General features: G+C 49.6%; 8 protein-coding genes across 8 annotated transcripts; 1 reads left to right on the top strand and 7 right to left on the bottom strand.

Moving 5' to 3' along the window:
- Positions 1-446: 446 nt before the first annotated feature.
- CDEST_09196 (Putative six-hairpin glycosidase superfamily) lies at positions 447-2,670 on the bottom strand. The gene has a single exon (XM_062925355.1). It carries the CDS (start codon positions 2,585-2,587, stop codon positions 485-487), a length of 2,103 nt encoding a protein of 700 aa, XP_062781406.1. The 5' UTR covers positions 2,588-2,670; the 3' UTR covers positions 447-484.
- Positions 2,671-2,850: 180 nt separating this feature from the next.
- CDEST_09195 (Putative GNAT domain, acyl-CoA N-acyltransferase) lies at positions 2,851-3,934 on the bottom strand. The gene is made up of 3 exons (XM_062925354.1): positions 3,791-3,934; positions 3,158-3,649; positions 2,851-3,105 (listed from the first exon to the last, which is right to left on the bottom strand). Exons 1-3 carry the CDS (start codon positions 3,890-3,892, stop codon positions 3,082-3,084), a joined length of 618 nt encoding a protein of 205 aa, XP_062781405.1. The 5' UTR covers positions 3,893-3,934; the 3' UTR covers positions 2,851-3,081.
- A 1,508-nt stretch (positions 3,935-5,442) lies between these two features.
- On the top strand, positions 5,443-7,119 carry CDEST_09194 (Putative major facilitator, sugar transporter, major facilitator superfamily; the record flags this gene model as incomplete). Its single annotated transcript, XM_062925353.1, has 2 exons — positions 5,443-5,919; positions 5,992-7,119. 2 exons carry the CDS (start codon positions 5,443-5,445, stop codon positions 7,117-7,119), a joined length of 1,605 nt encoding a protein of 534 aa, XP_062781404.1.
- Positions 7,120-7,684: 565 nt separating this feature from the next.
- Positions 7,685-9,062, bottom strand: CDEST_09193 (uncharacterized protein; the record flags this gene model as incomplete). Its single annotated transcript, XM_062925352.1, has 3 exons — positions 7,685-8,063; positions 8,118-8,686; positions 8,748-9,062. 3 exons carry the CDS (start codon positions 9,060-9,062, stop codon positions 7,685-7,687), a joined length of 1,263 nt encoding a protein of 420 aa, XP_062781403.1.
- Positions 9,063-10,322: 1,260 nt separating this feature from the next.
- CDEST_09192 (Putative AMP-dependent synthetase/ligase domain, fatty acyl-coenzyme A reductase, NAD-binding) lies at positions 10,323-11,823 on the bottom strand (the record flags this gene model as incomplete). Its single annotated transcript, XM_062925351.1, has 2 exons — positions 10,323-11,183; positions 11,296-11,823. The coding sequence occupies 2 exons, from the start codon at positions 11,821-11,823 to the stop codon at positions 10,323-10,325; spliced, it is 1,389 nt and encodes a 462-aa protein (XP_062781402.1).
- A 102-nt stretch (positions 11,824-11,925) lies between these two features.
- CDEST_09191 (Putative AMP-dependent synthetase/ligase domain, AMP-binding, ANL domain-containing protein) lies at positions 11,926-12,663 on the bottom strand (the record flags this gene model as incomplete). The annotated part of the gene is made up of 1 exon (XM_062925350.1): positions 11,926-12,663. One exon carries the CDS (start codon positions 12,661-12,663, stop codon positions 11,926-11,928), a length of 738 nt encoding a protein of 245 aa, XP_062781401.1.
- Positions 12,664-13,075: 412 nt separating this feature from the next.
- CDEST_09190 (Putative Condensation domain-containing protein) lies at positions 13,076-14,029 on the bottom strand (the record flags this gene model as incomplete). Its single annotated transcript, XM_062925349.1, has 2 exons — positions 13,076-13,509; positions 13,897-14,029. The coding sequence occupies 2 exons, from the start codon at positions 14,027-14,029 to the stop codon at positions 13,076-13,078; spliced, it is 567 nt and encodes a 188-aa protein (XP_062781400.1).
- A 402-nt stretch (positions 14,030-14,431) lies between these two features.
- Positions 14,432-14,860, bottom strand: CDEST_09189 (Putative polyketide synthase, ketoreductase domain, NAD(P)-binding domain superfamily; the record flags this gene model as incomplete). The annotated part of the gene is made up of 1 exon (XM_062925348.1): positions 14,432-14,860. One exon carries the CDS (start codon positions 14,858-14,860, stop codon positions 14,432-14,434), a length of 429 nt encoding a protein of 142 aa, XP_062781399.1.
- Between the last annotated feature and the right edge of the window lie 561 nt (positions 14,861-15,421).

Here is a 15,421-nt window from a genome sequence, read left to right as displayed (position 1 = left end):
GGAGACAATCCAGTAGCCCCGGCTGCCAAGTGATAAGAGCTGCTGGGATACAACGCTGTCGATGATGACATTATGCAGAGGTATGACATTAGAAGCGTAGTATCTTCACTAAAGAACACTCTGCAGCTTTTCGGGACCAATTTCGGTACGTATTGTGAATGGGAGGGAAGAAGGAACCGGCAAGGCTTGTGACCGAATCGGAATCTACGAAGCTATTTAACCCCACTAGCCTGCAATGACAGCAATCTGCGGCAAGCTTATCGGATGCGGCTCAGGAAGGCTGTAAATTATAATACTTTCAAAGGTTTTCAGAGTCAAGCTGCTTCGAGACGTGTTTCCTATGTGATAGAATGCTAGCAGCTTAAGCAGGGAGAAAAAGAAAATCTTTATGCAATCTTTATGAATATAAGTCAGACCTTGAATTTATCCTAGACATGCTGCCCTTCGGTGGCTTTTTATAGATAGTCATAAAGGTACTGTAATTCTATAGAATAGGTGTTCCTTTTTCCTCCCAAGTATTGTCGTCCTCAATTTGCAAAAGATGTGCCAAAGCCCAATCTTGGTCGTTGGCATAAGGATCCTTGTAGTGAGCCAGTTGACCATTTACAGACCGAGGGTAAATCCACGCACAAGATCCCCTGCCTTCAGGCGTGAAAAGAGAAAAGTTGGCTCGTAAGATACCGTCAGACTGGTCCCCGTACGAAACGTCTCCAGTCACTTTGCTGAAATGGTGCAGTGCGATGGCATTCAGGGTACTCCAATAATGGGGAAATGTATCTCCCCAAGTACGATCCTTTCCGAACCAGTGACCATCCCAGTGTCGGATAGCAACATCGTAAAGTCGATAGTCTGGCTGCTTTCCGGCAAATCGGAGGAGAACCTCGATTTGTAGCTTAGCCGCCGAGAGCCAGACCGTGTCACCTGTCGCCCGATAAAGCTCCAGTAGTATGATTGCAGCAGGGGCAACGATAGATTGCTCAAAGTTGACCTCAAAGGGTGGGTAGTTCGTTCCTCGCTGCAGAATTTTCTGGCCGTGTGAGACGAACAAACTCTTCGCCCTATTGAAGGATTTCTCGTCTCCTGCCACCTTCAGAACTCGGAGCCCTTCGAGAATGGGCAAGCCGATAGCATAGAGGGACGCACCGCCTTCATCGTAGAAGCGCTCGAGTGTTTCCATGAACCTGGTGATCGGGGATTTACCAGAAATAGCAGGGATACCGATTGTTGCGGCAACTAGATGTAGCTGTAACACCCAAGGCCAGTTGTATAGGCGCTTGTTTTTGTATGTGCCAGTTCCGAACGGGGCATCGAAAACAAACCCACTATCATCCTGAAGTTTTGTGCACACAAATGTGTAGTATGCCATGAATGACCCTCTCAGCGTGCTCTCCGGTGTTTTCTTCAGCCAGCGACCAATGAGGACACCCATGCCAACCCGCTCGCGCCCAGCATTCCGATCTTGCTGAGTTTCGTAGAAAGGAAATGCTTCGGCTTGATTATCATAGACAACATAAGCCCCATGAAGAAAGTTGTCGGCATCCCTTACTTGTTGTTTCTCGACAATGAATTCGATTCGACGCTTGATGAGATCATCATAACGGGGAACGGTGTTGAGGTAAATAATTGACTCCTTCTGGTCAACCCCTTGACCAGTGATAACGCGCAGAGTCTTTTGGCCCATATCTCCAGCATGATGAAAAAAGGCAAAGCTTGAGCCATCCTGTTGCACTCTCTGACCATTCACCGTTGTTGCCGAGTTGATGGCAGCAGCGTCACCCGTCATTCGAACCTTGACGGATTCCCCACACACAAGTGTATGCTTTGGAATATCGAAGTGGATAAACTGACTCGACCGACGGGCGCACTGGGCGAAAAAATTGTCCCAGTCATTGTGCCAGAACAAAGTCCACTCGATGATGCTTGACTGCCCTGGTTCGAGAACGGGTATGGAAGGATGAAGGAGAAACACGCCCCGAGTGTTGGAATGAGTCACTTCATCCCGAGACTCGATGCTGTAGCCGGACAACGAGCCTCTCGTGAGTACCATACCCAAATCCCGGCCATGACCTCCCATCTGGCTGAGTTTCACCCATGCTGAACTGCCCCCATTGACCCACAAATGGGCATGCGTACGAGAACGGAGCGCATCCGAAGTGTTGGTGTAGTGGTCGTTGAATGGGGTGTAAATTGCAAATGATGTCTCTCCTTTTGCCGAAAGATTAAGTGGAAGGGTGCCCTGGTTGCGGAACTCGTAAGTCTCCGTGAAGGACTGTGTCCGGCTGTTGAGGCGTCGACGGACAACAAGCTCCAAGGGCCCAGCATGATAAGTTGCGACTGTGATATCGCGGCCAAGGGATGTGTCGATGCGGGGACTGTTCCAGAAAAGTCGATGAAGCAGATTAGCACCCAGGTCTGCGAATCCCAAGCCCCAACGGCTACCCAGAGGCTGCCAAGGTGCGTTGGCCGGAGAGCTGATCCAATTCAAAGGGACTTCGGCGCGGGGATCTAGGATCTCCAGAACGGCTCCAGTGGCCCTGTCGACGTGAATGTGGAATTCTTCGTTGTATAGCTCAATAGTTCGAACCATAATTGCTGTGATGTGTACAAGATGGGGATGTGTTGTCTAGGAAAACATACCGTTGCCTCTAGAGGCAACCACGGCTATTCATCTGGCCGAAAAGAACCAACGTGTCAAATTAGACGTCTGCTGTGTGACACTCGTTGAGACATAGCGCACATGATTCATGACATCATGAGACGAAACTCTAATGCTTGGCACAACCTGCAGTCACCAGACCTTGAGCAAGATGCGCTCTTTGCTTCAGTATTTGCAGCGGCGAGCGAGCGTTCGGCATGTTTGCTCTATTGATTATGGTTAATCTATTAGAACATTCTACGTGCAGAGAAACTCGCGAAAAGTGATGTAAAGAAGCAGACGACCAAGCACCAAACCCAAACAGCCAAAGGCTTCTAGCTGAAACGCACAACGCCAGTATGCATATTGTTGTCTTCTCATGCCAGGGCGAAGGACCATAGGACTCAGCAAAGTGCGAGCAAGTAGTTGGGCTAATGCATGCGTGTCTAGATTGGACAAAATTCATACGCCTGAAAACAAAGTCAGAAAATTTCCGCAGTGGATTATCCAAGCAAAACATACCAAGTCATGCCACGCAACCCCTGCATATTCAGACTGACTCTTGCCCAAATGTGTGAAGCCCAATGCTTGATAGTAAGGAACAAGCCTGTCATAAGTAAGAATTGAGATCCTGTCTGCCTGAACTGTTCGTCTCATTTCTTCGATATAGACTGCCATCAGCTTCTTGCCGTAGCCCAATCTTTGGAAAGGTGGTGACACAGCAAGCGAGTGAAGCGCAATGGTTCTGCCATCAGGATTATGGCCAACCTGGTATGTCGCCAAAGGGATCGTCTTCCAGGTAACTGGGACGGCCATGTCCTCATCTTTAACCACCGGCGAGGTTGATTGCGTGGAGATAGTATGCGCGATCAATCTATCATTTTTGGATCCTTCAGGCACATCGGCCAAGACCGGTATGCTGCCCTGTTGTCGTGTACCCTCAAGGTTACCCGTAGCTCCACGGACGAACAACCCGAGACAAATAGAAGGGCATACTGTCAAACGGTACTCAATCTAGAATTAGATGCGCGTTAGATCCTGCTTGACGTTACGAGGACTAAACACCTGTGAAAATTGGACATTGCAAGCTGTAGAATGTACAGAATGCAAATGTAGGTGAAGAACCACTATTACGAGTCGGATGACAGTGTTTACTTTTTCGCGAGTCGCAGCTTCAGCAGGTGGAAAAGCTGCGGATTCGACAGTTACGCACTGGTCGAGATCGCGCACAGACAAAGGCCGGATGTAGAGTGTCATTGTAAAGTACTGGTTGCTAGGAGGGGAAGAAATGGAATCTGTCTTGAACAGAACAGGGTCTTAGGTATCTTCTATTAATAGTGCACTTAGGGTTAGTATTGTCTTAAAATCGACAACTAGGGCTTGCAGCCCTTAAAAGCTTAGAGCTTAAATCTTTAGTGTTCTTAAGTTACATAATATAAGATAGTTTTACATTTTACTATACTTTAGAAAATCTTATTCTTCTATTTTAGGCGATGAAATATTATATAAAAATATCTACGTATATATTTATATATTACTGTAGTCTTACTAAACAAATACATTATAACTAAGATATTAGTCTTTTTAGAATTTTTAGTTTAATTAAATAATTAAGTATAATAAGAGTCTTTTGATACTTTTAATAAATTAAGCTAGATCTCTTTATAAGCTTATTATTGTCTTTTACTCTATAATCTAAGTTGCATTTTACATTTGTATATACATACATTTCTCTATACTATACTACCAGAAAGAAGGTTTAATAGAGGTTGCTTTAAGCTATACTTATAACTAACTACAGTAGTTATAAGTATAAATCCTTCCTAGCGGATTAGTAGACTACAGATATGTAACTATATTTAAGTTAGCATTAATATAATTAGCTGCTTACAGATGTAGTCCCTTTGCATTCTAGGTATGTCGCTAGTCTAATCTAAGAAGGGAAGTGCTAGTTAGGCCAACCTTACACAATACCTAATGTGTAGGCAAGGCTTGCAGCATACTATAGTTCAGGTTGCAACAAATAGGTACAGGGTGGATCAGCAGCCTAGGAGGAAGCTGAAAATGGTCATTGGCGGCGTCCAATCCTCTAATCAGTCATCACTGGTTCTCGTTCAAGGTTGGCATGCAGATCCAAGGTGTAAGCGCCTCAGACTTCATGTCATTCTCGCCGATATCTTACCTTCTTGGCCGCGCCCCCTCGTTAAACTTAGCTCAGGGGTCTGAATGATGATACTGCAATAGGGTTCTCCCGTGCATTTGGTAGCTGACCCCAGCACTAAGGTTGGCGTTTAGCGGAAAGTATTGCCCTTTTGTCCAAAGAGAGAAAGATTAACGCGGCGCTAAGTAAGCGTCACTTAAAAAACTGTCACTACAATTTCATCGAAGACATGTGTAACAGCCTGTTTCCCCAGACTAATCCTTGTCGTTTACCCCGCGAATGTGGATTGTCCCCCGAGTCTCCCCACACTCCACTCGATGGAAGAGACTGCAGCATAGAGGATATCAGATAATTGGTTAATCGTTGCTTTAACTTCGGAACCGGCTAGAATTTCCAGGCATCAAGAGATGGCTACCGCGGTAATCAATCGCTGGTTCTGTGATTTTGAAGCAAGCCCCGCAAGCAGCTAAACGTAGGAGCATAGGAACGAAAAACCCAACATCTGCTCTATTTAAGGAGAACACCCACCGGCCTTTCAACTGTCCTCAAATTTTGTTCTTTTTCCCATCCAAAGACTTTGTCTAGGACCTTGTATTTGAGATTATTCTGCCCTCCGACACCCTTTATTCCTTATCATCTTATCGTCATGGGACGCTCCATTGAGGATGATGGCGCCAAACAAGGCGTCCAGCACGTGGAACGAGATGATGCTGTCACCGACATCATCAAGTCGGCGGATCACTGCGACTTGGAGCGAGTCGAAGAGACTCAACCTGGCACCTTTGTCTGGCTCTGTGTTGCGGCAACCGCCATCGGTGGAATGCTATTCGGTTACGACACCGGAGTCATCTCCGGAGTTCTTGTAGTCATTGGCACAGACCTAGAAGGAAAGGAGTTGACTCACTCAGAGAAGGAGTTGATCACAGCTCTGACCGCGGCCGGAGCCCTCATTGGTGCTGTTATTGCAGGTATCACAGCCGACAAATACGGAAGAAAACCAGCCATCTGGTTTGCGTCCGTTCTTTTCACCCTTGGAGCTCTGATCCAGGCAACATCCTACACTGTTGCGCAAATGGCGGCTGGACGTCTTATCATCGGCTTTGGCGTTGGGTCCGCTTCTATGGTATGGCGACTCTACAAATACTAATTCACACTGAGCTCCGGGACATGAGACTGACGCGTTTCCTTCTCACAGATCGTACCGTTGTACATTGCAGAAATTTCTCCAGCCCGGTTCCGAGGTCGTATGATCTCAGTCGATATGATATTTCTCGGCGCCGGCTCGGTCCTTGCCTATGCCTTTGCCGCAGCGTTCTACACCACACCCCACGGTTGGAGATATATGGTCGGCATTGGAGGCATCCCTTCAATCATCCTTGGAGTTCTCCTGTTTTGGTGCCCCGAGTCCCCTCGGCAGCTTATGTTTCACGACCGCCGGGAAGAATGCATTCGCGTACTGAAGCAAATCTATCCTCATGGCAGAGAGGACGAAATTGCCGACAAAGTTGTGTCTATCGAGCGCGGTGTAAACCAGTCGAAGGCACTAAACGAAGAGATCTCCCTCCGGAAGTCCGTTACAAGTCTCTGGACCGTCCGAGCCAACTTGCGAGCCGTCATTGCTGCCTGTGGTCTTATGGCATTCCAGCAGCTTTGTGGATTCAACACGCTAATGTACTACTCGAGCACTCTATTTGATATTGTGGGATTCTCGAACCCCATCGCTGTGGGAACAGTTGTGGCCGGGACAAACTTCATCTTTACAGTATTGTCAATCTTCCTCATCGACCGGGTCGGGCGCCGAAGACTTCTGCTTTGGACCATGTGGGGCATGCCGGTGTGCCTCGCCATAGCAGCCATTGCTTTCCACTGGATCCCTCTAGACAACGACACTCTCAAGCTGACTTCTCAAGAGGTGGGCTGGCCAGCCATATTGGTGTTGGTAGCCATGATCATGTTCGTTGCCTTCTACGCCGCCGGGCTGGGATGTGTGCCCTGGCAAGCCAACGAGTTCTTGCCTATGGAAGTTCGGGCGATGGGAACCATGATGATTAATATCTTCAACTGGGGACCTAACATCATCGTGTCTTCCACATTCTTATCAATGATGCGGGGCATGACTCCATCTGGCACCTTTGGGTTTTATGCCGGCTTGTCATTTATGGGCTGGGTATTTGTTATCTTCTGTTATCCCGAGGCAGCAAACATGACATTGGAAGAAATTAGGGTAGTATTTGAGCATGGCTTTGGCGTAAGGTACGCTGAAGAGTGGCGAAAGCAGAGGAGACTTGCTATCCAATCCTGCAAAGAAAACAATAAAGTCTAGAAGAATATCTAGTCTTATCACTCAAGTAGTTACTTAAGACTTACCTGGAGTTTAAGGTGTTTCATTTAGCTAGGGTTAGTAGCGAAAGAGGTTTACATTACGTTCTGCAGCTCCATATTTACCTAGAGAATATGACATTGAGAGAACAGCTAATAAATAATTGTACGGCGGCAGCTTGAGAACATTGTTGTCGAAGTAGGAGTAACTTTGAGACAGCGACGGCAACGTAACTGCCGAGATTAATTCCGGAGTAAAGGCTGAATCCTAGGGTGGCTGTTGCGTCTGGATTGAATGTTCTACAACACTACCTAATTGGTAGGGCTGTGGCTACTTTGGTCGGTTGTTATCTGCAGGGTCTACAGTAACAGCTTAAATGTGATCTCCTGGGAGAGTATTCCATTATAGTAAAAAGTGCAGATCCCTTTAGATCCTTTCAAAAAAAAAGAAAACACCTAGCTTTTGTCTGTGTGTCCCTAAAGAGGTTTAGAGTTAATTGATGCCGCAAGAGCACTAATACGCCTGAGAGCTGGCTGTTGCGTGTAGCAGTACCTTATCCTCCGCTAAGCTAAGATATCGGCTCCTGGGGATATCTCTTGTGAAACTTTACAACCGCGCCTTGAATCTGATCAATGCGTTTAGGCAGGTCTGCTTTGCGTGAATAGCCTAGACCGCGGAACTCCCATAATGAAACCTCACGGCTTGAGTCAAGAACCTGCTCCAAGGTCTTCCCAAGCTTATCGAAGGCGCCAATTTGACCGTCAAAATGCTTAGCATCCCACTCGCTGAGCGCATCCAGGGACCCGGCAGGACGGGAGACGATGCTTTCAACCCAAGTCTTAACTGATAAAGGATCACCGCCGCCCTTTAGGGACCAAGTCTTATCCTGCAGCTTTCCATTAGGCTGAGGGTTGTCCACCGTGCCTCTGCAGAATCGCTTGTCAAGCCTAAATCCTCAAAAGTTAGCAGATTATTTAATAATGTATTTCGCTTTTTCTTACTTGAGTTTACCATCCTTAGTGTTTTGGTAACAAGCTAGGTGCTCGAGTATGGCCCAAAGTTGAACGCTCTCAGGCAGCTTCTTCTTAACAAGGCTAAACACTGAAGTCCAACTATTGCGTGGCATAAGCCACACTAGAGTCTTAGGGCCTTGTGTTGATATACCTTTTCTTATCAATGGGTGGAAGATGCTTGCAGTAAGCTCCCGAGCCTCCTTGATGTTCGTCAACATAATCGATAAGAAGCCTATAACATCTTTTGTAGCCCAGTCTGAACCGCCAGTTGCCTCTTGAAAGTATTTGGAGTCAAACCAGTTCTTTTGGACATATACCAAGTTCTTCATCCAATTTTTTTGTTTGATTACTAATGGATGGTCTTCTTTCTGAAAGGCTGCGATTAAGAGGTCCTGTACAGCCTCGAGCATCAAGGGTGCCGTAGCTTGCACATCCCAGGTCGCTTTGCCGGAGACTTTAGATACACCAGGGAAGGCCAATTTCCTCCAAGGGTTACAATTGTCACGATAACCCTTGGAGTCCTGGATAATAAAAGTGTCCCTGGTATCGAGTTCTGCCTATTAGGACTGTGTTAGCCTATGGCATTCAGCTTGACTACAGGGTTGTAAAGGTACTTACCATATTGGCCATAACGTTACCGATTATGCTTTCAAGCTCATGTGTATTACCCAAGTCGCAAAGTAGATCGTATTCGAGGTTTAGAAGCGATTTTACTGCTGGACTGGTATCTACACCGAGGAACCACCCATTGCCAGTTTGGCCTAATACGCGATGGCCTTTCATAGCTGTATTTTCTTCATCTGTGCACTCACTGTTGAATATAGGCATGTGCGGAGTTTCGATCTCGAAACCTATTCTCGGTGTTCGGGCAGCTTGTACTAGGAATAGGCGTGTAAGATAGACTGCAAGTGTAATAAAGCGTAGGCTAAGCATAATAGGCGAGTGAGATAAAGGTATAAGTGTGAAATATACTGTAAGGATGAGACGTTTTACTGCAAAATTCCTCTTGTAGAGAGTGATTAAATAAGAAGGCCAACTGTAATACTAGAGGTCGACATGTAGAATATATTTTAAGAATACAGAGGTAGGTCTTACGCTTATATATTTTTTAACCGACGCAGTATTAGCATAATATGGAGGCTGGTACTTTGAAAATTATTTGTATTATTACTAAGATGTAGGTCTATTAGCTGCTTATTGTATCCCACCGGGTGCAATTAGGCCTCCCTTCGCTCAAGTCCGAAAACCCCAGTTGTTCCTAAATTGTTAATTAGAATAAAATTTCTTGTAAATGCATTCAATTAGAGTCCCCGCCCTTAGTAGAGTAAGTTCAAGCTGCATAAGCAAACAATAAAACCTCTATTGTAGTTTGAAGCACATCCTACCCTTTATATTTAGCAGGGTTAAACATAGATACTGTGATATCTAGAAAAAGATCTACAATCATGCAGTCTGTAATATACAATCAGATTGTTTCGTAATAATCTCTTAAAGACTAGGCTAACGTGTCACTTAATGCTTGCCGTTCAATATGGCAACCGATTTGTTAATCTGGGATTGGGTCAATCAGGCAGCTGCGCCAGAAGATGCAGCCTAGGCTCGGGAGTTTGCATTATCTGTCCGAGACCTCTGTTTTACCGACCACCCAAGATTCGCTGCAGCCGACTGCGTTGGCATATCAAGCAAACAGTCGAAATGTCGTCCGCTTCAGGCAGAAATTTGAAAATCGTCGACACCCAAAGCCCGAGTTCTGATCAACATTCTGACGACCCGAGTAATTAGAGAGCTAGATAGACCCCCTTCACGTCGCATACACGCATCCAGCTTGGACAGAGGTTCATCAATTCTATGGTCAACCTTTTGAAGATGAACTGCGAGTAGGTGTGCATCTATGCCTGCCACCTTTGGGTGTATCAGACGAGGCGCAGAAAGTTGAACCTTCTCAAGCATGCCGGCTCTCGCGCCCTCAGCTGTACCAACCTTTCAGCATCCAAAATCCGGTGCAGCACTCCCACATTCCAAAAGCCCCAGGTGGTTTCTCTGCGACTAAGTAGTACAACTTCTCCAAGTGGATGGCTAGACGAGTGTTGCAACCATCCGTCTCGTCATCCAGGCCCGAAAGATGACAGTTCACCCTAATCCTAAGCCATCAGGTGGGTTAGGCTCCAGGAAACGATTTCTCGCGGATCAACTCTAGGGACTCCGCTGGAGCCGGCGTGGATGATGACGTCGGCCCTCGATGAGGCGGGTCTCGGAGGGCGTGAGGCCGAGTTTGGGGTCCGCGAGGCTGCCGCGGAAGGTCTGGACTGTCTTGGTGGTCGTGTTGGAGGAGATGATCTTCTGCAGGTCGCTATAGCTGTAGCTGTGGCTGTTGTCGTCGTCGTCGTCATCAAGCGCGATGCAGTGAACCGTTCGAACGGCAGGGGATTGGAGGAGTGCGTTGAGGATGCGGCCGCCAAAGAAACCTGCCGCGCCTGTCAAGACGACGTTAAGGCCCTCGGATTTCACAGGCAGAGCTTCGTCATCCTCCACCGACGACATCTCATGCAACCGGCCCTTGAGCCACTCGGGCACCTCGGTCTCCTTCTCCAAGTTCATCTCCTCCGTCCTCCCCTCCGCTGCAGCAGCGTCATGAACATCCCTCCGAGAAAAAACGGCCTTCGCCATGGCTTTCAACGTGCCAGCGCGGAACAGCGTCCTTGTCATAACATTCACGCCCATGGATTCGCTAATCAGCGCCTGCAATCGCATCACCGGCATGAAGTTGCCTCCGCGCATGAAAAATTCCGACAGGGGTGTGACGCGGCCCATGGCGATCGTCGCGGTCGAAGGAAGGACCCATTCCCAGAGGAGGCTGAGCTCGCCTTCGCGGATGTTCATTGTTTTTTTCTCTTCTTCTCTTTCTCCCACCTCGACCCAGGCAGCCTGTACTTGGTCGGTTGAATTGGGAGCGGTGGCAGGCGGGGCGAGCGCTGCAATCGCCTTGCGGTCAAACTTGCCATTGGGGCTGGTAGGGAGGGTGTTGAGGGGGATGATGGCTGCGGGCATGAAGTACTGTGGGAGACGGCCGTGGAGACGGCGGAGGATGGAGGTCAGCTCGGAGTCGCCGATTGCTGTTGTTTTTCCGCCGCGGTTGAGGTTATATGGTGGCATGGGCCACGAGGACGTCTCTATCGCGGGAGACGACGATGGTGGAAAGCAGGCCTTTGGATGCTCCGAGCAGGGCAGTCTCAACCTCCTCGAGCTCGAGACGCAAGCCGCGGAGCTTGATCTGCAGGTCTCCCTCGAGCCGGCCGAAGCAGAGTAACGTGCCGTGGGAAAGGAGCTGGCTAGAGTCGCCCGAGCGGTAGAGGATGTTGCTACTGCTTGGATCTGAGAAGAACTTCTTGCGCGTCTTTTTAGGCAGGCCTAGGTAGCTGCGCATGGCGACTCCCTTACTGCTGATGTAGATTTCTCCTGTGTAGTGTATAGGCTGAGGCTTGCCGGCTGGGTTAAGGATACGGGCTGTGTAGTTTGGTAAGGCTTTGCTGACAGCAAACTGCTCTTGCAACTGCCGCTCTGCCTTGCCCTCCTCCTCAACCTCCTCACCGTCGCCAAGGCGGGTTGATTCGTCCAGGTTGATTGACTGGAACGAAACATCTGCTGTGATATCTGTCCGACTTGTACAGTTTGTCAACCTCAGGCCTTCTAACATTAGGAACTTCAGCTCCCTCTTCAACTGTGCTGTGACCAACTTGCCGCCAATACAAGCGTGCTTCCATGCCCTGTGCTCCCTCAACAATGAGGACCTATACTGTCACCAGGCAAAGTACTCTGACGGCGTGGCAAGGATTAGCGAAACGCGGTGCTCAACTACTAGGTCCGTTAGTGCCACGAGATCCCGGCGCATGTTGCGAGGGGCAGCTACCCGAGCTCCGCCGTTGGCAAGCGCGCAGAAGACTTTGATAATGGACATGCCGAAGCCGAGGGGGCTGTGCTGGAGAACGCGCTCTCGACCGAGGGATAGCAAATGGGTCTTCAGTGCCAGATGGTTTGTGAAGTTGCCCTGTGTCAGAACAACACCCTTTGGCTTGCCAGTCGACCCGGACGTGAAGAGCAGAACAGCAGGTGCATCTGCATCATCCAGGCGCAGCGGAGGTTCATCCTTGGCACCAAGGCCAGAATCCGCAATAGCAGTTAGACTCATCTGCTGAAGCGTTGCAGTCGACTCGACACTCAGCTTAAAAACATTCTTCTCTGTGGCAGCGTGGAACAGCAACAAGACAGGCCCGCACATATGAACCATGGCTGCGTGACGAGCATTGGGCAGGCTCGTATCAAGGGTTACATAGACACAACCGGTCTTGAGGACGGCGAGCATGGCAACGATTATGTCTGCCGAGGGCTCGCATAGAACAGCTACGTGGTTGCCTGGCACACAGCCGGCTTTGAAAAGTGCCTCTGCCACGGCGTCGACGCGGGCGGCAAGGTTGGTGGAGGAGAGGTTGGATTGACTATAGATTATGACAGGCTGATGAGGGTGCAGTTGGTACATGTCCCTGACGCGCAAGAAAGGGTTGATGGCCAGCCAAAGTCCATCTCGGGCCCCTTGCCCAGATCGATGGCTCGGGAGATGCGGGCCTCGTCATGGAGGGAGGCCCTCTCGACAGGCAGGTCTAGGTTGCTGGTGAACGCTTCAAGGAGTCGGAAATATGAGTCCGCCACTATGAAAGAGAGACAAGTCGAGAGTCAGGAAGCGGTGTACGTTTCCTTGTACAGAATAATTTGGAAAAGGAAGAGGAAAAAGGAAGAAGGGAGGAAATATAAAATCACTTCCTCGCGTAGCCTCCTCTCCGTAAAGCTTCCCTTGGCAATGCAAATCAAGCGTACCACGTCCTCCAAGTCCACCAGCCCCAGACTGATATCATATAGTGGCTCCACGTCCTTCCCATCCTCCACACTCAAGCTCATCCAACAGTCGCTACCCAGAGCCACCTCGACCCATCCGCGCCCGGCAGCGCGGTAGTTGATGGACGCCTGGAACAGCGGCGGCGTGTCGCCGCCCGCCCATCGCGGAGCTCCAGCGCGTCCAGAAGAACGTCAAAGGGGACACCGGCATGGGCGAAGGCTGAGAGGGCCTTGCGGGAGGCGGACTTGATGATGGTGGAGAAAGACTGGTTAGGGTCGATGCGGGTTTGAACGGGGAGGACGTTGACGAAGTAGCCGACCATGCGGAAGACGGAATCGTCCAAGGATGAGTCGCGGTTGGCGGCCACGAGACCGACGCAGACGTCTTGGAAGTTGGCTTGCCGCGCGAGGAAGATCTGGATGACGGCGAGGTAGAAGTGGAAGGGGCTGAGGCGGAGCTGTTTGCAGGCGTTCCTGATTGCAGCGGCCAGGTCTAGAGACAGTTTGTGGTATACACTCTGGATCTTGGACTCTTAGGCATCATGCTTGTTTCGAGATAGTCGGGCACGGACCGATGCATACGGTAGGAGAGGCAGAGCATTAGGCAACGTAGCGAACTCTTTGCGCCAATACTCTAGTCTCCTAGCGTAGCACCTATCTGCCTCGTCTGCCTGCTCGCGCTTAGCGTACTTATGATGCGAGAGCGAGCGCGACCCTAGAGACTGCAGACGATATGCCTGGTTCAAGTCCTAGAGGAACAACGACTAACCAACAACATTAGGGATAATATAGTGATATCCAAATGCAGTGTTATGCACGCCCTTGCTACGAAAAAGCACCGTAATTCCCAAGTATTTACTTCTCTTGATATGCCACACACGCGTCTTGAACTTGTCCATCACCTGCTTGAAGTCGTCCTTGTTGGCATCAGCAAAATGCTCCAGCTCAAATGCCGACGAAGCCAAGAGGCCCTGCACAGGCCTGCCATCCCTGATGCGCTGACTGAAGCACATGCGCAGACACTTGTGGTAATGCGTCGTCGCCTGAAGTGCGTGGCGACGTGGTAGTGAAAAACCATATTGTAGGCGGCCTGGTTGGGGAAATACCTGCTGACGAACGAGATCCAGGCTTGGGCACGGGACATGCGTTCTTGGCGGAGGATTTTGGGCTTGGTTGTGGGGGGAAGCAAGCTGGTCTTGAGCTTATACTGCTGGTATTCCTTGCCGTTATTAGAGGAAGTTGATGATACGTTGTTGTCGTCGTTTTTGGATACTGATGTGGCTTTGCTGTTGCTGGAGGAAACATCTGGAGTCTGACTCCTGCTTGTAAAGTCTGCAGAGTCGCCTTCCTTGCCTGTGGTGGTGGAAGTGGTGGTCCTGGACAACCCTAGGGCGACGGTAGGGACTGAAGGGGGATCAATAGGCGGAGGACGAGAGTATGACGAAAAAGTCGAGTTTGTATCCCTGCTGTGCCGATGAAGACTCGAACTGGGAAAACACGGAGATAAGAATTTCGGTCCCTTCTAGCTTTGCCGCGAGCGTCCCGTTCAACTCGTCGCTGCTCATGTCGAGTAAGAGCCTATCCTGTAACACTATGGCACGCTGAGCCACGCCAAAGACGGGTGGTATTGAAGCACGGATTTGCCGCACCACGCCCTCAACGAATTCTCGAGAAGTGACGTCGATCGGGAGAACGCGGACAGAAGCGCTGAGACGCTCCGCGCCAGATAGGAAGATGGGGCCGAAGCTGGGGTTGCGGGAGGTGATGACTAGGTGTTTGGCACCATTATTGAGCGCCCACTTGCAGAGTGACAGTCCAATTTCGCCTGCGGCGGCACCGACCATAAGAAGTACATCCGGTGGGGGCGGAAGAGCCCCTGCGTCGAGAGGGTAGGAACCGTGACGGAGAGAGACTTGGAAGAGTCAGTCTGCCAGTTGGTAATATAGCGTTTGGAAGACAACGAGGCGGCGCTGATGCTGGACAGTGCTGCCACTTTGATCATCTCTCGCAGGGTGTTTCTTCGTCGTCGGGTGTCGCCATTTCCTGGCCATCCAAGACGGATTCCTTGAGGAGGAGAGAAATCGCTGTAGCTGTCGTCTGCTCGTGCGAGAAGAATGTCTTACGAAAAAGCTGCGCGTCCAGCTGCACCACCTCGCGACCCAGGGCAGGCACTCCCGCAAACCCTCACCAACGACAGATGAAGAAGCGAAGCAGTCCACATACAGAGACACATCATAAGGCACTGCTCTTTCTAAAGCACGTTTTAGAGACTGCGTGTGCAATCTAGTCCCAGAGTCAGGGGCGTCGTCAGCATCATCAGAGGACATTATTGTCGTTAGGATTTGCTCTTGTAGATTCTTAGTAAACGAAGTTATGGAGGATGGCCAGCGACTGACTCGTTCTCT

Source organism: Colletotrichum destructivum, chromosome 6 (genome assembly GCF_034447905.1).
Source record: "Colletotrichum destructivum chromosome 6, complete sequence".
In the NCBI taxonomy this organism is placed as follows: domain Eukaryota; kingdom Fungi; phylum Ascomycota; class Sordariomycetes; order Glomerellales; family Glomerellaceae; genus Colletotrichum; species Colletotrichum destructivum.
This window is presented reverse-complemented; position numbering and strand designations above follow the sequence as displayed.